The 14,911-nt window shown below is 51.0% G+C and overlaps 1 protein-coding gene across 1 annotated transcript; it reads left to right on the top strand.

The window, feature by feature from the left end:
* The first annotated feature begins 7,676 nt into the window (after window positions 1–7,676).
* On the top strand, window positions 7,677–14,673 carry NRIP2 (nuclear receptor interacting protein 2). The gene is made up of 6 exons (XM_008577856.1): window positions 7,677–8,048; window positions 11,752–11,904; window positions 13,032–13,114; window positions 13,468–13,589; window positions 13,838–13,890; window positions 14,191–14,673. Exons 1-6 carry the CDS (start codon window positions 7,860–7,862, stop codon window positions 14,281–14,283), a joined length of 693 nt encoding a protein of 230 aa, XP_008576078.1. The 5' UTR covers window positions 7,677–7,859; the 3' UTR covers window positions 14,284–14,673.
* The last annotated feature ends 238 nt before the right edge of the window (window positions 14,674–14,911 follow it).

Here is a 14,911-nt window from a genome sequence, read left to right as displayed (position 1 = left end):
TTTTTTACTGACTGGTAACGGGATCGCAACCCTCGGTGTCGCGCCTGCACCGGGGACCGGCAATGGGATCGCAACCCTCGGTGTTGCGCCCGCACCGCGCTCAGCCAGTGAGCGGGAACCGGTCTCCACATGGGATCCGAACCCTCGGCGGGAGCGCCGCCACACTCCCAAGCGGCGCACTCTCCAGTGTGCCACTGGGCCGGCCCTCATTAAACATTTTTTAGTTGCCACATTACAAATGTAAAAAGAAACAGGTGAAATTAATTTTTATAATGTTTTTATCTAACCCAGTAGATCCAAAACAATATCCATATAAAATCATCTGCTGTACGGCCAACCTGCAGGTATGGAAGAGCCCTGACTGCACACGATTCCCAAGAAACAGCAAACGTCTTCTCAGCACTTACTGTGGGGCAGGCACCACTTGAGAGATTTACATGAATCAACCCATGTAATTCTCACAACACTATGAAGTAGGTCCTGTTATAATTTCCATTTTACATTTAAGTAAACTGAGACACAGAGTTTACTGTTTTTTGCCATTATACCTCTCATTTAAACTTCACACCAACCCTACAAATTGTGTGTTATTTCATTTTACAGATGAAAAAATAGATTCCAAATGATTAAGCACTTGACCTGAGGTCACCTGGCTAGTAAATGACAGAATTGGAATTTGTGACCAAGCTTATTTGAGCTCAGTCTGCTCTCATCAACAGAGACAAACTGCTTGATCTTTCTGTGCTGTGAAAGTTGTCAGAATCAAAATGGAGTAACATATGTTAAAACCCCTGACAGACAGAGCCAGGGAAAGGCCATGAAGAGGGGAATTCTCATGCATGAATGCCTGATAACAAGAACTATCATGAAGGAGTCTGCAAAACCACAACCTCATGCAAAGGTCATCACACCCTTACACAAAAAATACTTCTGCAAGGACATCTGCCCAGCAGGTGCCTGTCCAACCTCTGACCGGCATCACTTTTGTTATTGATCCTATAGCCAAGGAAAATTATTTGGGATCAATCACTTTTCCTTTAAAACACTTTGTCTTGGGGCCGGCCCGTGGCTCACTCGGGAGAGTGCGGTGCTAATTAACACCAAGGCCCCGGGTTCGGATCCCATATAGGGATGGCCAGTTCGCTCACTGGGTGAGTGTGGTGCTGACACCAAGTCAAGGGTTAAGATCCCCTTACCGGTCATCTTTAAAAAAAAAAAACACTTTGTCTTCCTCTACCTCCCCTTTTACATGGCACGTGCATTCCCACTGCAACGTTCCATTCCCGATTAAGCCCGTTGTTCTTCTAGAGAGACTCTCTCTGTTATTTAGGTTAATAGTGCTTTGGTCTTACCTTCCATAAAATAGGAAAATCATCCCAGTGTCACAAATATAAAAAGTTGTTTTAGCCTGGTAGTCTTTGGAAGACCTACCTTTTTGGTGTGGGAGTAGGGGAGTGTTTTCTCCTGGTAATAAATTTCAAAACTGACACAGGGTTCCTGGGACCTTTGCTGGACAGGATAATTCTGGGAAACAACTTAATTCCTGTCTTCAGCAGATCTGACAGGCCCAGAGGAGAAAGCCTGAAATAGAACTGGCTGCTCTCTACCCTCCACGGGCTCAAGGGAGCTGTTTGTCTAGCTCTGAATAACCAATTCTATCAAGAATATTCTGGGAGTTTCCTTATGTGGCTTGGCATTTGACTGGGTGACTTCATTGGGCCAGAAGCACTTCCTTGCTACCCCTACCAGCAGAGATAAGAATTGGCACTAACCAGCCTTCAGGGACGAATGTTGAAAAGAAAAGGCATAAAGAAATTGAAAGGCATGTAAGGCTGTCACGAGGAAGGTGGGATACAGTTAATCTCCATCTCTACCAAGGCTTGGACAAGAGGGCACGGACTTTGAATACAGCTAAAGGGACTTAGATTAGATATAAAAAAGAACTTCCTGACAGGGTGAGAGATGCTGGAGTATTACACCATGTTAGAGGAAACGAGCTGTAAAATCTACGGAGACCAGGGCTGACCAACAGAAATATAATGCAGCCATATATGTCATCAAACATTTTTTTTTCCTTTTTGTCTTTTTTACTGACTGGTAACGGGATCGCAACCCTCGGTGTCGCGCCTGCACCGGGGACCGGCAATGGGATCGCAACCCTCGGTGTTGCGCCCGCACCGCGCTCAGCCAGTGAGCGGGAACCGGTCTCCACATGGGATCCGAACCCTCGGCGGGAGCGCCGCCACACTCCCAAGCGGCGCACTCTCCAGTGTGCCACTGGGCCGGCCCTCATTAAACATTTTTTAGTTGCCACATTACAAATGTAAAAAGAAACAGGTGAAATTAATTTTTATAATGTTTTTATCTAACCCAGTAGATCCAAAACAATATCCATATAAAATCATGTAATCAATATGAAAATAATGAGATGTTTCAGACTGTTTTTTGTATTGTTTTAAAAATCTAGTGTGTATTTTATACTTGTGGCATGATAGAGTTTGGTTGTGTAGTCCCTGCCAAAACTCATGTGGAAATCTGATCCCCAATGTGGCAGTGTTGGAAACTGATTGAGTCCCTCACGAATGGATTAATGCTCTCCCTAGGTGGGGGGATTAATGAGTGAGTTCTCGCTCTATTAGTTCCCATGAGAGCTGGTTGTTTAAAAGACCCTGGCACCTCCTCTCTCTCTCTCTCTTGCTTCCTTTCTCTTGTTTTCTCTCTCTCGCTTCCTGTTGCCATGTGATCTGCTTGTACCTGCTGGCTGCCTCCCACTTTGCACCATGAGTAGAAGCAGCCTGAGGCCCCACACCAGATGTAGCTGTCCCAGAATCGTAAGCCAAATAAACCTCTGTTCTTTATAAATTACCCAGTCTCAGGTATTTCTGTTATAGCAACACAAAACAGACTAATACATGGCACATCTCAGTTCAGACCAGCTGCATCTCAAGTGCTCAGTAGCCACATGTGGCTGGTGGCTACTGTATGGGACAGCTCAAGTTTAGAACCACTAATGATTGTCTGATGCAATGGCAAATACAAGGTGTAATCTGATTTTATCTAAAGGCAGAAAGTTTTCTAGAAGGCCTTCAAGCCTGAGGTCTTGTGAGGCTGGCAGGGCAGGAAAACCTCTCCTTTTGAGGCCCTTCTCAATCTTTATCATCATTAGAAACACAGAGACCCATGGCTCCCAGGCAAGTTTTAGAATGCACTCCTTGGGGCCGGCCCGGTGGCACACTCGGTTGAGTGTGGCGCTTGGGAGTGCAGCGGCGCTCCCGCCGAGGGTTCAGATCCCATATAGAGACCAGTCCGCTCACTGGCTGAGCATGGTGCGGGCGCGACACCGAGGGTTGTGATCCCGTTACCAGTCACAAAAAAGACAAAAAGGAAAAAAAAAAAAGAATGCATTCCTTGGCAGTGTTCCATGTTCTCTGCTCTGTAGAGGGCACCAACCAGTCAGTTGTCCTGCTGGTATGAGTGCCTGGTGGTGAATTATCGGCAAAGACACAGACAACCCAGCTGAGGATATGGACTAGCCTTAGAACATTCCCTGCCATTCTCCACCATCAAAACAATGGGATTTCCTCAGTTCCTGAGAAAGAAGATCTCAGAGCTCTATAGTGCTAGAACATTTCCATTCTCCCTGCAACTTGGGGGAAGGACAGAGACAAGACACACAGAAAGGCAAAAGAGATTCTCCTTACCTCTGAGTCCTACCCCAAGATGGTACTGAGGTGGTATTAGTTGGTGTGGGGAAAGTAGAGTAGTTTGGTCAGGCTCCCTTGCCTCAGGTCAAGTTGGGGGTGGTGCAGCGCATTCTTTGTAAACAAGTTGTGTGGGGTGGAGTTAGTGTGCATGCACACCCATGTATCTTTTTAGCTTGTTGCTATTCTTGTGTTCTTCAGTGTGTGAAGCACCAGCTTGGCAGAGCTTGGTCTAAAAATAGAGCACACTTACTTTGCTGGCAGCTGCTCAGTTTCTCTTTGGACTGCCTACCTCTTCAACATGTGTGTGTGTGCACTGAATAAAGATTATTATTCCTTCAACCAAGGCTCCAAGGACCTTTTTCCTGTTACCTAGTTTGTAGACCTGTGTGTGAAGAGTTTGTGAATGGCCTCGAGGGGTCTGTGAGCTCCAGGCCCTAGCCCTACAGTTGGGGTCACAGAACACTCCTATTCCACAGCTACATTCCAGAGAATGGCATTTCCTTAGCATGAGTGGTTCCCAGGGCCAGGCAACAAAGGCCTTATCAGATCAACAGGAAAAGAGGAGCCGACGTCCCCAGCCTCACACCCTCCAAACCTGAGCTCCAGATTCTCTGTTCCATGCCACAGGCACATGGGTTCTTCCCTCGAGTGCAGTTCACGGACCTAAGCTTGCCTGAGAGTCCTGAGACATCCCGTCCAAGGTGTCAGGCTGACTCAGGACAACTGTGCAAAGTGCCCTAGAGCCATCTCATCCTTGTTAATTGATAACTTAGTATTATGCCTCCAAAGGATGAATTAATAAACAATTCTCAAAGATGTGGAAGCATTTTCAAACCTAAGGAATGAATTGCTAAGAATAAAGCAAGTTGGAGAAGATACTTTTCAGCGCTGGGACCTCCCAGCGTCACACTGTGTGTGTCACTCACTGATCTGTCAGAGCATACAGCTAATCCTGTTGAAACAACCACAGGAACCCAGCACAACATGTCAGTGAGCCCTCTTCACCTCTGTCCCAGGCAAGCATACGGTGGTGATAGCTGTCAAGACATGGGAGGGAGCTGGAAAATTCAGGTAAAGCCAGGTCCAAATCAAGCCAGGATCTGGGTGGGACAGAGCTGGATGGAAGGAATCACACTATAGTTTGGTTTTCATTCCCTCATTTTGGTTATCATCTCCATCAGCATTCTCCTCCTGGGATAGTAGAAACTGAATAGGCCTTGGGAAACAGAACACAAGGGGTTCATTCCTGGCTCTTCCACACAGTAACTGAATCTTGGGCAAGTTTTCTTTCTTGTTTTTTTTTTCCCCCAAAAGATGACCGGTATGGGCCGGCCCGGTGGCGCACTCGGTAGAGTGTGGCGCTTGGGAGTGTGGTGGCGCTCCCGCCGAGGGTTCGGATCCCATATAGAGACCGGTCCGCTCACTGGCTGAGCGCGGTGCGGGCGCGACACTGAGGGTTGCGATCCCGTTACCGGTCACGAAAAAAGACAAAAAGGAAAAAAAGAAGATGACCGGTAAGGGGATCTTAACACTTGACTTGGTGTTGTCAGCACCACGCTCAGCCAGCGAGCCAACCAGCCATCCCTATATGGGATCTGAACCTGGGGCCTTGGTGTTATCAGCACCGCACGCTCCTGAGTGAGCCACGGGCCGGCCCATGGGCAAGTTTTCTAAGACTTAGTGTACTAGTATCCTGATGCTGCCATAGCAAAGTGCCACGAACTTGTGTGGCTTAAGCAATAGCGATGTGTGGTCTCACAGTTCTGGAATCTGAAAGTCCAAGAGCAAGGTGCTGGCAGGGTTGGTTCATCTGAGGACTGTGAGGAAGGGTCTGTTCCAGGTCTCTCTCCTGATTTCTGGTGGTTTGCTGACAATCTTAGTTGTTCCTCAGCCTTCATGTTCACATGGTGTTCTCCCTGTGTGTCCAAATTTCTGCTTCTAGTAAGGACTAAAATTAGTCATATTGCATTAGGGCTCTCTCTAATGACCTCATCTTAACCTGATTATATCTGCATAAACCAATCTCCAAATAAGGTCACAAATGAGGTCCCATAACAAGTACCTTCCTTACCTGTAAATGGGATCGCAAGACAATACTTCCTCACTTAACTGTAGCAGTTGTGAAAGTGTCTGAAGAAGGCTTGGTGCACAGAAGCTCAGTGTACATCTGGTTTGCGTGAGTGTGAAGGTGCATGTGCCCTGGAGTTGTCTGGATCAGATTGCACCCCTAGGGAGCAGGGCTGGGGGGGGATGCATACCAAGCATCCACCACATATAAAGAGGTGCGTTCTTATGATGTAAAGATGAAAGGAGGAGAGAAGTATCTGATGAAGATGAGCCAGGGCTATAAAAAGCCAGATGGCGGGTGTTGGCAAGGACACGGAACCTGAGGACCCCCATACACTGCTGTCTGGAGTGTACATTAGTATAAATAGTTTGGTGGGCAACTTGGCAATATGCCACAGAAGGGGAAGATGTATATCTGCTGTCCCTGGGCTGGCTGGTTAGCTCAGTCGGTTAGAGAGTGGTGTTACGACACCAAGGTCAAGGGTTCAGATCCCCACACCAGCTAGCCACCGAAACAAACGAAAAATATATCTGCTGGCCCTGAAATTTCACTCCTAGGTATAAACTCTAGAAAAATGTTGGGCCGGCCTGGTGGCGCACTGGAGAGTGCGCCGCTTGGGAGCGTGGCAGTGCTCCCGCCGAGGGTTTGGATCCCATGTGGAGACCGGTTCCCGCTCACTGGCTGAGCGTGGTGCGGGCGCAACACCAAGGGTTGCGATCCCGTTACTGGCCAGTAAAAAAGACAAAAAGGAAAAAAAGAAAAATGTTTACACATGTGCCCCAGGAGATGTATGCAAAAATGTTTATAGTAGCATTGGTCGTAAGAGCAAAAAATGAAATATAACCAAAGTTTCCTAAATGTATTTATATAGTGGAATACTGTATTATATAGGAGTTAAGATGAAATAACTAGAGCTATGCATATCTCTTAAATGAATCTCACTAATAAATATTGAGCAACAAAGAGCAAATTGCAGAACAATACATGCTGTGCATCAGGCAAAAGCAAGTGCTGTCTTGCTTAGGGTACGTACATGTGTATATGGTACGTACATATGTATATGGTACATACATCATGTGTATGTGCATAAAGAGCACAAGAGAAGCACAGGAGTGACAAACACCAAACTCAGGAGGCAGGAGGAACGCAGGGACATTAGGCCACATTGGCAACAGTTTATATTTTTACTTTTGGGGGCTGGCCGGTGCAGGGATTGAGCCCTGGACCTGGGTGCTATCAGCAGTGCATTCTAACAAACAGAGCTATCAGGCCAGCCTAAGGTTTACTTTTTTCCTGGGTAGTGACTACAGAGTATCAGTTATCTTGTTCTTTATAACCTCTGCATGTTTGGAATATAACATTTTTTAACAGCCAGGACTTGAGGAGACTTGCATCCAGGAGACGCCAGAGCCCTACTTGTGTGGGGACTCTAAGCCACTCTCTCACCACCCCTGAAACTCAGACACCAGAGTGAATCACATAAAGAATCTGACATCTGCTATGCTGAGAGGGAGAGGCCCAGAAAGGTGAACCTCTGTGCTCAGGGGGAGGGAAAGGCACTTTCACGTTGCCCCTCTCTGTTCTGCACCCTGACCCCCGGGCTGCAGGTGGAGGACACAGCTGGGCAGCCCAGGGCGGGGGGAGACCGGGAGGGACGCCAAGCAGAGCCAAGTCCCCACACTTACACGGCGCCGGACTGCCACCCCACGCAGTGACACGCGCTTCCTCACACACAGTTGACACACGCGTACACACGCATCCTTTCCGAAGCCCACTCTGACCAGGACCGCACACCCGGAGCCGCTGCCCAGCGCCAGCTGCAGCCTCGCCCACCCTCCCTCTCTTCCAGCGCTGGCTTTTTCCAGCCGGAGCCTTGCTCCCTCTGCTGCAATCTCGGCAAACTGGTGTCTGACGCGGCTGCTCCTGCACATTATTTATTTATTTCCTCTTTCCTCCCGCCGAGACCCTCCTGTCAGAGCTGCAGTCCAGGGAACAGAGACAGGCTGGAAGCTGCAGGGACTCACAGAAGCAGGGGACACAGGGAGACCCCCTCAGGAGCCCCCGCCCCGCTCCTCCCCACAGGGGCCATGAGCACCAGGCAGGAGGCCAGGAGAGACGAAGGAGACACCAGGAGGGGACAGGAGGCAGAGCTTCGGGACCGAGCCCACCTGAGCCAGCAGCGCCGACTCAAACAGGCCACCCAGTTTCTGCACAAGGACTCTGCTGACCTGCTACCCCTGGACGGCCTCAAGAGGCTCGGCACCTCCAAGGACTTGGTGAGGCAGCCCTCTCCCCTGCCCAACCCCAAGAATGTCCCCTGGTCCTTTCTCCCCTTTCCCCACATCCTGAGGACGGGTTGGGAGGACCACACAGTGTGGACCCTCAGCCTTCAGAACCCTTTCCCGGCTGAGATGGGGAGAGACCCTCCTGCCAGTTTGAGGGGCTTTGCTTTGACCATTCTCAGGCTCCTCACAGGGACGACCCCAACACCTGGTGGCTCTGAGGGGCCCTCTTCTCGTTGCTCAGCTTCCCCCACCTTTTTCTCTAACAGCCCAGCGCTTATCTTAGGGATGGGGAGGAGCCGTGCTGTTTAGAGCAGAGGCCTTCAGGGACACAGGAGCCCTCTGGAGCAGTCATCTAAGGCGGGAGGACTGGCCAGTTTAGGGTTGTGACTCCCTCCTATCAGGTCTGCCCATTCATTTGCCTTTTCCCCTCAGAATCAAAGCTGTTCGGGGCACCAGGGTTTCACATGGATCGCGCCTGGGCCCTTGGTCTCCGCGTGTGCCCCCTCCCTCCCTCCCTCCCTCCCGGGTGGACGGCCCTTCCAGGCTCCTTTCCTTCTCTACCACTGCAGCAACTATGGCCTCCAGGGGGATGGGGCAGGGGAGTAGCACTGAGGAGAGTGGGTCGGGGACCTCTGAGAGGTCCTGGTTAAGAGCATGGGCCTCGGAGCCACTTTACTTGGGATCAGATCCTGGCTCTGCCACTTAGTACCTTGGGCAAGTTACTTTGTGTCTCTGTGCCTTAGTTTCTTCATCTGTGAAATGAGGATACATTAGTAGTATCGACCTCGTAGGGTGGTGGTGAGAGTTACATGAGCAGTGCCTGGGGAACAGAAAGCATCTATAAATGCTACGATTATTCCATTGAGCCTGGGAGATGAAGTGAGCTCTGTAGGGTCCAGAGAATATGGAATTACATCTGGCCTCTGACCCATAGGAGAGAGGAAGGCCTTTGTAGAAAGGCTTGGGAGCACTCTGTTCCCTCTCCCATCTCCTAGTCAGAGGGTCTAAGGGGAGGGTGCTCGGCAGGGCCTACAACCTGCGAGGTATGAAGCATGTCAGTGGCCTGAGGCCACCCCAGTGGCCTCTGGGAGTCTGGAGGCAAATGCAGCCCTTCCTGGCTTCCCCTGACGTGGTCCTACTTCCATACTCCTCCCAGCCTGGTTTCCCCTCTAGGAATCCAGCCCAGAGGCTAGGCAATCCTCTAGCCCATTCCAGTAGTCCCAAAGAGGAAAAGTGATTGGAATGAGATTTTAATTCAGAGAACTGCAGGGGCTTGTTCCTCCTTGCAAACTTGGTAAGTGCAGCCAAGAAACGGGGATGGAACAGGGAAGCAGGTTCTTTGGCTCTCAGTGGCTAGGACCCTATAGCCTCTACCTCTGTTTGGGACCATCCTACATCAATTTGGCCCAGGAGAAGATGCTTGATCAACATTACCATCCCAGAGTGGCAGGTCCAGCCTTTCGATGAGAAAGTCCTGGGCTTTTCACCTCTCTTCTGCCTCAGGACCTCCTGAATTGATCTCTAGCAGTTACCTCCTGTGGCTTTGGGAGCCAAGACACAATAGCTTGGAAGGATCCTTGGGATAGCTCTGGAGCAAAGAGCACAAGGGAGGGAGCCTGTACCCATCGTGGGAAAGGTGGAAGGAGATGGGAACTGCGGAGCCCCTCCTTCCGGCCAGTCCCAGAGCTCCTGCACTTTTCCCAGGGCTGGGTCTCCTACTGGTAACCTTGTTGCTGGGGAATAGCCTCCAGGGCCTCATTAAGCCAAGGGTATAAAAACAACCCCCGGGTCCCAAAGGGAAAGGGAAGGTGGAAAAGTGCATGGAGCCTGGGGATCTTTGGCAAGCAAGTATTGAGTGCCTACTTGATGCTGAGCTAGTTCCTGGGGTATAAAGATGAGATACAGGGCTGACCTCAAGAACTCTCCAGGCTAACAGGGAGTGAAATCCATAAATAACATTTACAGGAAGCATGACAAAGGGAGCTAGGGGCCACTACCTCAGCCTGGTGTGTGTGGAGGGAGGGGCACGATGAGGTCAGAAAGGGTATCCCAAAGAAGGTAAATCCTGCACTAATTACAGGATGCACTGGGAATCCCAGATCTAAAATAAAAACCTCTCTCCTGAATAAAGCGTGTTGAGCCACTGATCCAGTGTGTCCCAGAGAAGAGAAAGGGGAAAAAAAAAAAAAAAAGAAAAAAGACTTTCAGGAAGAGGGGTGAGCAGGCAGGAGTGAAGGCATGCAGGTGGAGAGCAGCCTGCTACAGCAGTACGGGCAGTGCTGCTGGGGCAGACGAGCAGCGAGGGGACAGGAGGCTGAAGACTCAGGCAGCAGCCAGGTCATCTGGGCTGCGGATCACCTTAAAAACTTTGGGCTCCATGATGTGAGCAATGAGGTGTCTTTGGTGCATTTAAAACAAGGGAGTAACATGGTTAGTTTGATGCTTTACCTTGGTGCTTAAACTTTCATGTGCACACAAATCACCTGGGATCTTGTAGCAATGAAACTTCGAATCAGTGGGTGTGTGATGTTACACAGGCTTCCAAATAGTGTTAAAGCTGCTGATCTGAGGACCGTACTTTTGAATAGCCAGGGCTATTTAGATAATCAGTCTGGAGGCTTTGAGCAGGTGTACTTGAAAGGCAACAGTACTGGAAGCAGGTTCTGACGAACACAGGAAAGTGTCGCAATGCTCCAGGAGAGCTGAAGGGGAGGCTGGGACAAAGGCAGTAATAGAAAAAAGGGATACAGGGGGCCGGGGGCCGGTCCGGTGGCACACTCGGTTGAGTGCGGCGCTTGGGAGCACGGCGGCGCTCCCACCGAGGGTTCGGATCCCATATAGAGACCGGTCCGCTCACTGGCTGAGCGCGGTGCGGGCGTGACACCGAGGGTTGCGATCCCGTTGCCGGTCACGAAAAACGACAAAAAGGAAAAAAAAAAAAAGAAAGAAAGAAAAAAGGGATACAGGGGGCCGGGGGCCGGTCCGGTGGCACACTCGGTTGAGTGCGGCGCTTGGGAGCACGGCGGCGCTCCCACCGAGGGTTCGGATCCCATATAGAGACCGGTCCGCTCACTGGCTGAGCGCGGTGCGGGCGTGACACCGAGGGTTGCGATCCCGTTGCCGGTCACGAAAAAAGACAAAAAGGAAAAAAAAAAAAAAAGAAAGAAAGAAAAAAGGGATACAGGAGGCAAAACTGGCAGAATTTAGAAGTGACCGGATTGGGTGGGGGTGGCTGCAGATGAGGGAGAGGTGAAGGATGACTCCCACCATAGTATTTCTGAAGATGCCATCAACCTGGGACCTGCTGCCCATTGAGGGAGGTCGGAGGGGAAAATACCCTAAGGAAAAAATAAATGTAGGTTTGAGACAAAATTTCCTACAAGCACACTAGTTCCTTAAATGTGCCTAGAGCCACTTGGTCAGTCAAACTTGGAACGGACTGTTCTCTTCCCGTTTCTTCATTGCTGAGCAGTATATTAGGGTCCCAGAAAAACAGCATGATTTGATATTGGGATTTACTCTGCTCTGATTATCTGACTGCTGGAATCCTTGGGTAAGCTCCTGCCACTTTCTTACTGATTTCTCAGGTCTGGGGTGGGGTTGGGGAAAGCATCCTGGGATGTCTGAGTTGGGGAACTGAGTGGCCCAGATACCTAGGTTTAGACCTGTCTACCTTGTTTTGTGATGGAGCCAGCAGCCGCACAGCGTGATCCAAAGACGCCTGGTGGAGGGAAGCCAGAGTCGGCTCCAGGGCGAGTCTCCCCTGGTGCAGGCCCTGATTCATGGCCAGGAGAGCAGGAGGAAGACCAGTAGGACAGAGACCCCAGCTCTTCTGGTCAACTGCAAGGTGAGGGGCCTCCCAGGGCACCGACCTTCATTAACAACCCTGCCTACAGCTGGCTGGCTGTCTCCACAGGCTGGTGAGGGAGGGAGGGAGAAAAGGCACCTCTCCCCCGAGCCTGGACCAGAACTGGGGTTGTCTTCTTTCCTCCCTGCCTCAACCCATCTTCCCTCTGTGCAGTCCATCTGTCACCACCAGTACTCTAGCCCTTTCCTTTATCAAAGCATAATACTTCAATGTGAATGTGAAAGTCCTCGTCAGGGTGCTCTGCAAGTCCTAGCAGTGTGTGTGCATATGGATAACGCAACCCTCCTGGAAACGGCTCCTGTGTCCCAAGGTGATGACCCTGTCATCCCTGGAGCTGTTTAGCCACCTGATGGCTGTAGAACCCAGTCAATGCCCACTGCTCTTCTGCTGCGTCTCTGCTCGCTGTTTCCCCTGCCTGGAGAGCTCTCCTCCTGCTCCCCACTGTCCACACTCTACTGTCTTTTAAGGCCCAGCTCAGATGTGACCTCCTCCTTGAAACCTTTCCGACTTCTCCAGTAGGAAACCGCCTTTCCTCCTCTCAACCCCCAGGGCCTTTATTCACAACCTCTCACAGACCTTCGGACTTTCTACCACACCGTAGAGCTACGTTTACTTCCTTTAGACTCCTAAGGAAGAGCGTTCACTGACGGACCTTCCAGCAACACACCTTATGCACAGCAGATGCTCGATACATGCTTGGGATGGGAAACGACGTGCGTGTGAATGCCCTGGGCATACCAAACGTCTGCGCACATCCCAGAGAGTGAACTCGCAGTCTCCCTTTGTCTCCAGTGGTGAACCTCCTGGTTGCCCACATTTGAGTTTTCTAACAAGAGATCCCAGTCTTCTCATCCCTCCTTTCTTCCTAACCTGAAGTTCTCTAACCAGGAGGTCCCTCAACCTCCCAAACCTCCATTTCTGGCCAGATCTTTTCGAAGATTCCTTTACCTGAGAGTCAATTTTGCCTCAATTGTAGGAGTCCCATAAATTTTAAATGAACTATTCCCTCCACTTATTTCTAAATCAAAGGTTGGGAAAATGGAAGGATCCAAGCCCAGTCCATTCTCCTGGGGGCTCACTGGTCCACCGCAATCCCTCTTTCTCAGTGCCGGGACCAGCTGCTTAGAGTGGCCGTGGACACAGGCACCCAGCACAATCGGATCTCCGCTGGATGCCTCAGCCGCCTGGGGTAAGTAAGAGCGTGGCCCAAACAAGCGAGTGAGGGATGTGGCTTCTTTTTGCGGTGACACAAATATTTTCAAACTAGATCGTGGTGATGGTTGCACAATTCTGTAAATACACTAAAAGCTACTGAACTGTACACTTTGAAGAGTGAATTTTATGGTTTATGAATTATGTCTCAATAAAGCTGTTACAAAAAAAAAAAAAAAAGAGTGGCTAGGAGGCCTTGGCAGGGAAGACAATCCATGTGGTGCCAGGGATTGCAGGAGAATCCAAAGTACAGTAGAGAGGGACATGAGCTGATTAATGGAGGTGGAAGAGGGGGATGTGGTGGCCATAACCCTTGCTTCCCAACCACAGGTTAGGGACGAGGGTCCTAAAAGCCCCAGGTGGGGACCTGACTCCTGGGCCCCCGACCCAGGTGGAGCAGCTGGAGCTACAGCTGGGGCAGGAGACTGTGGCATGCTCGGCCCAGGTGGTGGGTAAGTCCTTCCTTCACCAACAGCCAGCTGCTCGCCTTTTCCACTGTTCTCTTCCAGGTGGGGCGAAGGCAGAGACTTTCAGCCCCTGCTAGTACCAGGTGTCCCCAGGATGCTCTGATATCCCTAATCTCTGTGACAGTGTTCCCAGACCTGGGGGATGGGGTGGGCAGAGAAGGGCTGAGTGCTGAGAGGAGGGCAGTGACTGCTGGGCACGTTCAGACCCTTCTGTTTTCACATGGTTCCTGCAGATGTCGAGAGCCCTGAGCTCTGTCTTGGACTGCAGACTCTGCTTTCTCTCAAGGTAAGGCACCCACACCGGGGCCCGACCCAAGGTACTGGGAAAAGAGGTAGAAGGCACGGCTGTGCAGCACGATCGGGTTCTGTGAGAGGGACTTGGAGACGCACAATTTCACCTTTTAGGGGCTCTTTAGTTACCCACAAGCAAAAAACTCGAGAGAGCCGGGTCCCTCCCTGCCACAGGTCCAGGTGAATGGGAACAGGGGAAGAGCAAGGAGCAGGTGGGAGCTGTGGAAGGTGGGAAGGGGACAGAAGAGAGTGGGCTGGGGGAGGTGACCTCTCATTCCTTGCTGCACACCCCCAGTGCTGCATCGACCTGGAACGCGGAGTGCTGCGGCTGAAAGCCCCGTTCTCAGAGCTGCCCTTCCTGCCTGTGTACCAAGAGCCCAGCCAGTGACCACAGTCCCAGTCAGTCCCCAGGGGAAATGCCGTGCCTTGGAGAAAGAGCCGTGTGGGGAACAGGGGCATTACTGGAGCCGGGTAGCTGGGGACTACTGTGTCTGTCCCTTTTATCACCACCTGACCCCCGCTGTCCCACTTCTCTTGGTCGGCCACTTTCTTCTCTGCTTCTCAGCAGCTGTCCTACCTCCTAGGAGTTTTCACCAGAGGGCCTATGATCCCGGGGTTCTGGTTTCCCTGTTCTCTCTCATTCCCCTCCCAAGAAGAGCAAAGCCAGAGCAGGACTGCAAGGGACCTGACCCTCCAGGCTTGGCCCTCGGCATGGTAGGAACTGGCCCGAGTCAAAGGCTGAAGCAACGCTGTCCCCACCTGCCCCCAACTCCACCCCAAACACCACTCACCTGCGCTCACTCCCAGGTCTCTCACCTCACCTGGGGTCCATTAGCTCCCACTAGACTGCCGTGCCTCTTCCACCCGGGCCCCTGCTCTCACTCTGCCCTGCTGTCACCTGCCTTTCCCAGTCTGAGCACGTGTGCTCATGGCTGAGAGGGGAAGATACTAAGCAGAGTAACTCAGTACAACAAAGAAGGTGAGTTAGTGCAGGAATGTCCAGCTTATCAGGCTAA

This window comes from Galeopterus variegatus, unplaced genomic scaffold (genome assembly GCF_000696425.1).
Source record: "Galeopterus variegatus unplaced genomic scaffold, G_variegatus-3.0.2 Scaffold70, whole genome shotgun sequence".
Lineage (NCBI taxonomy): Eukaryota > Metazoa > Chordata > Mammalia > Dermoptera > Cynocephalidae > Galeopterus > Galeopterus variegatus.
This window is presented reverse-complemented; position numbering and strand designations above follow the sequence as displayed.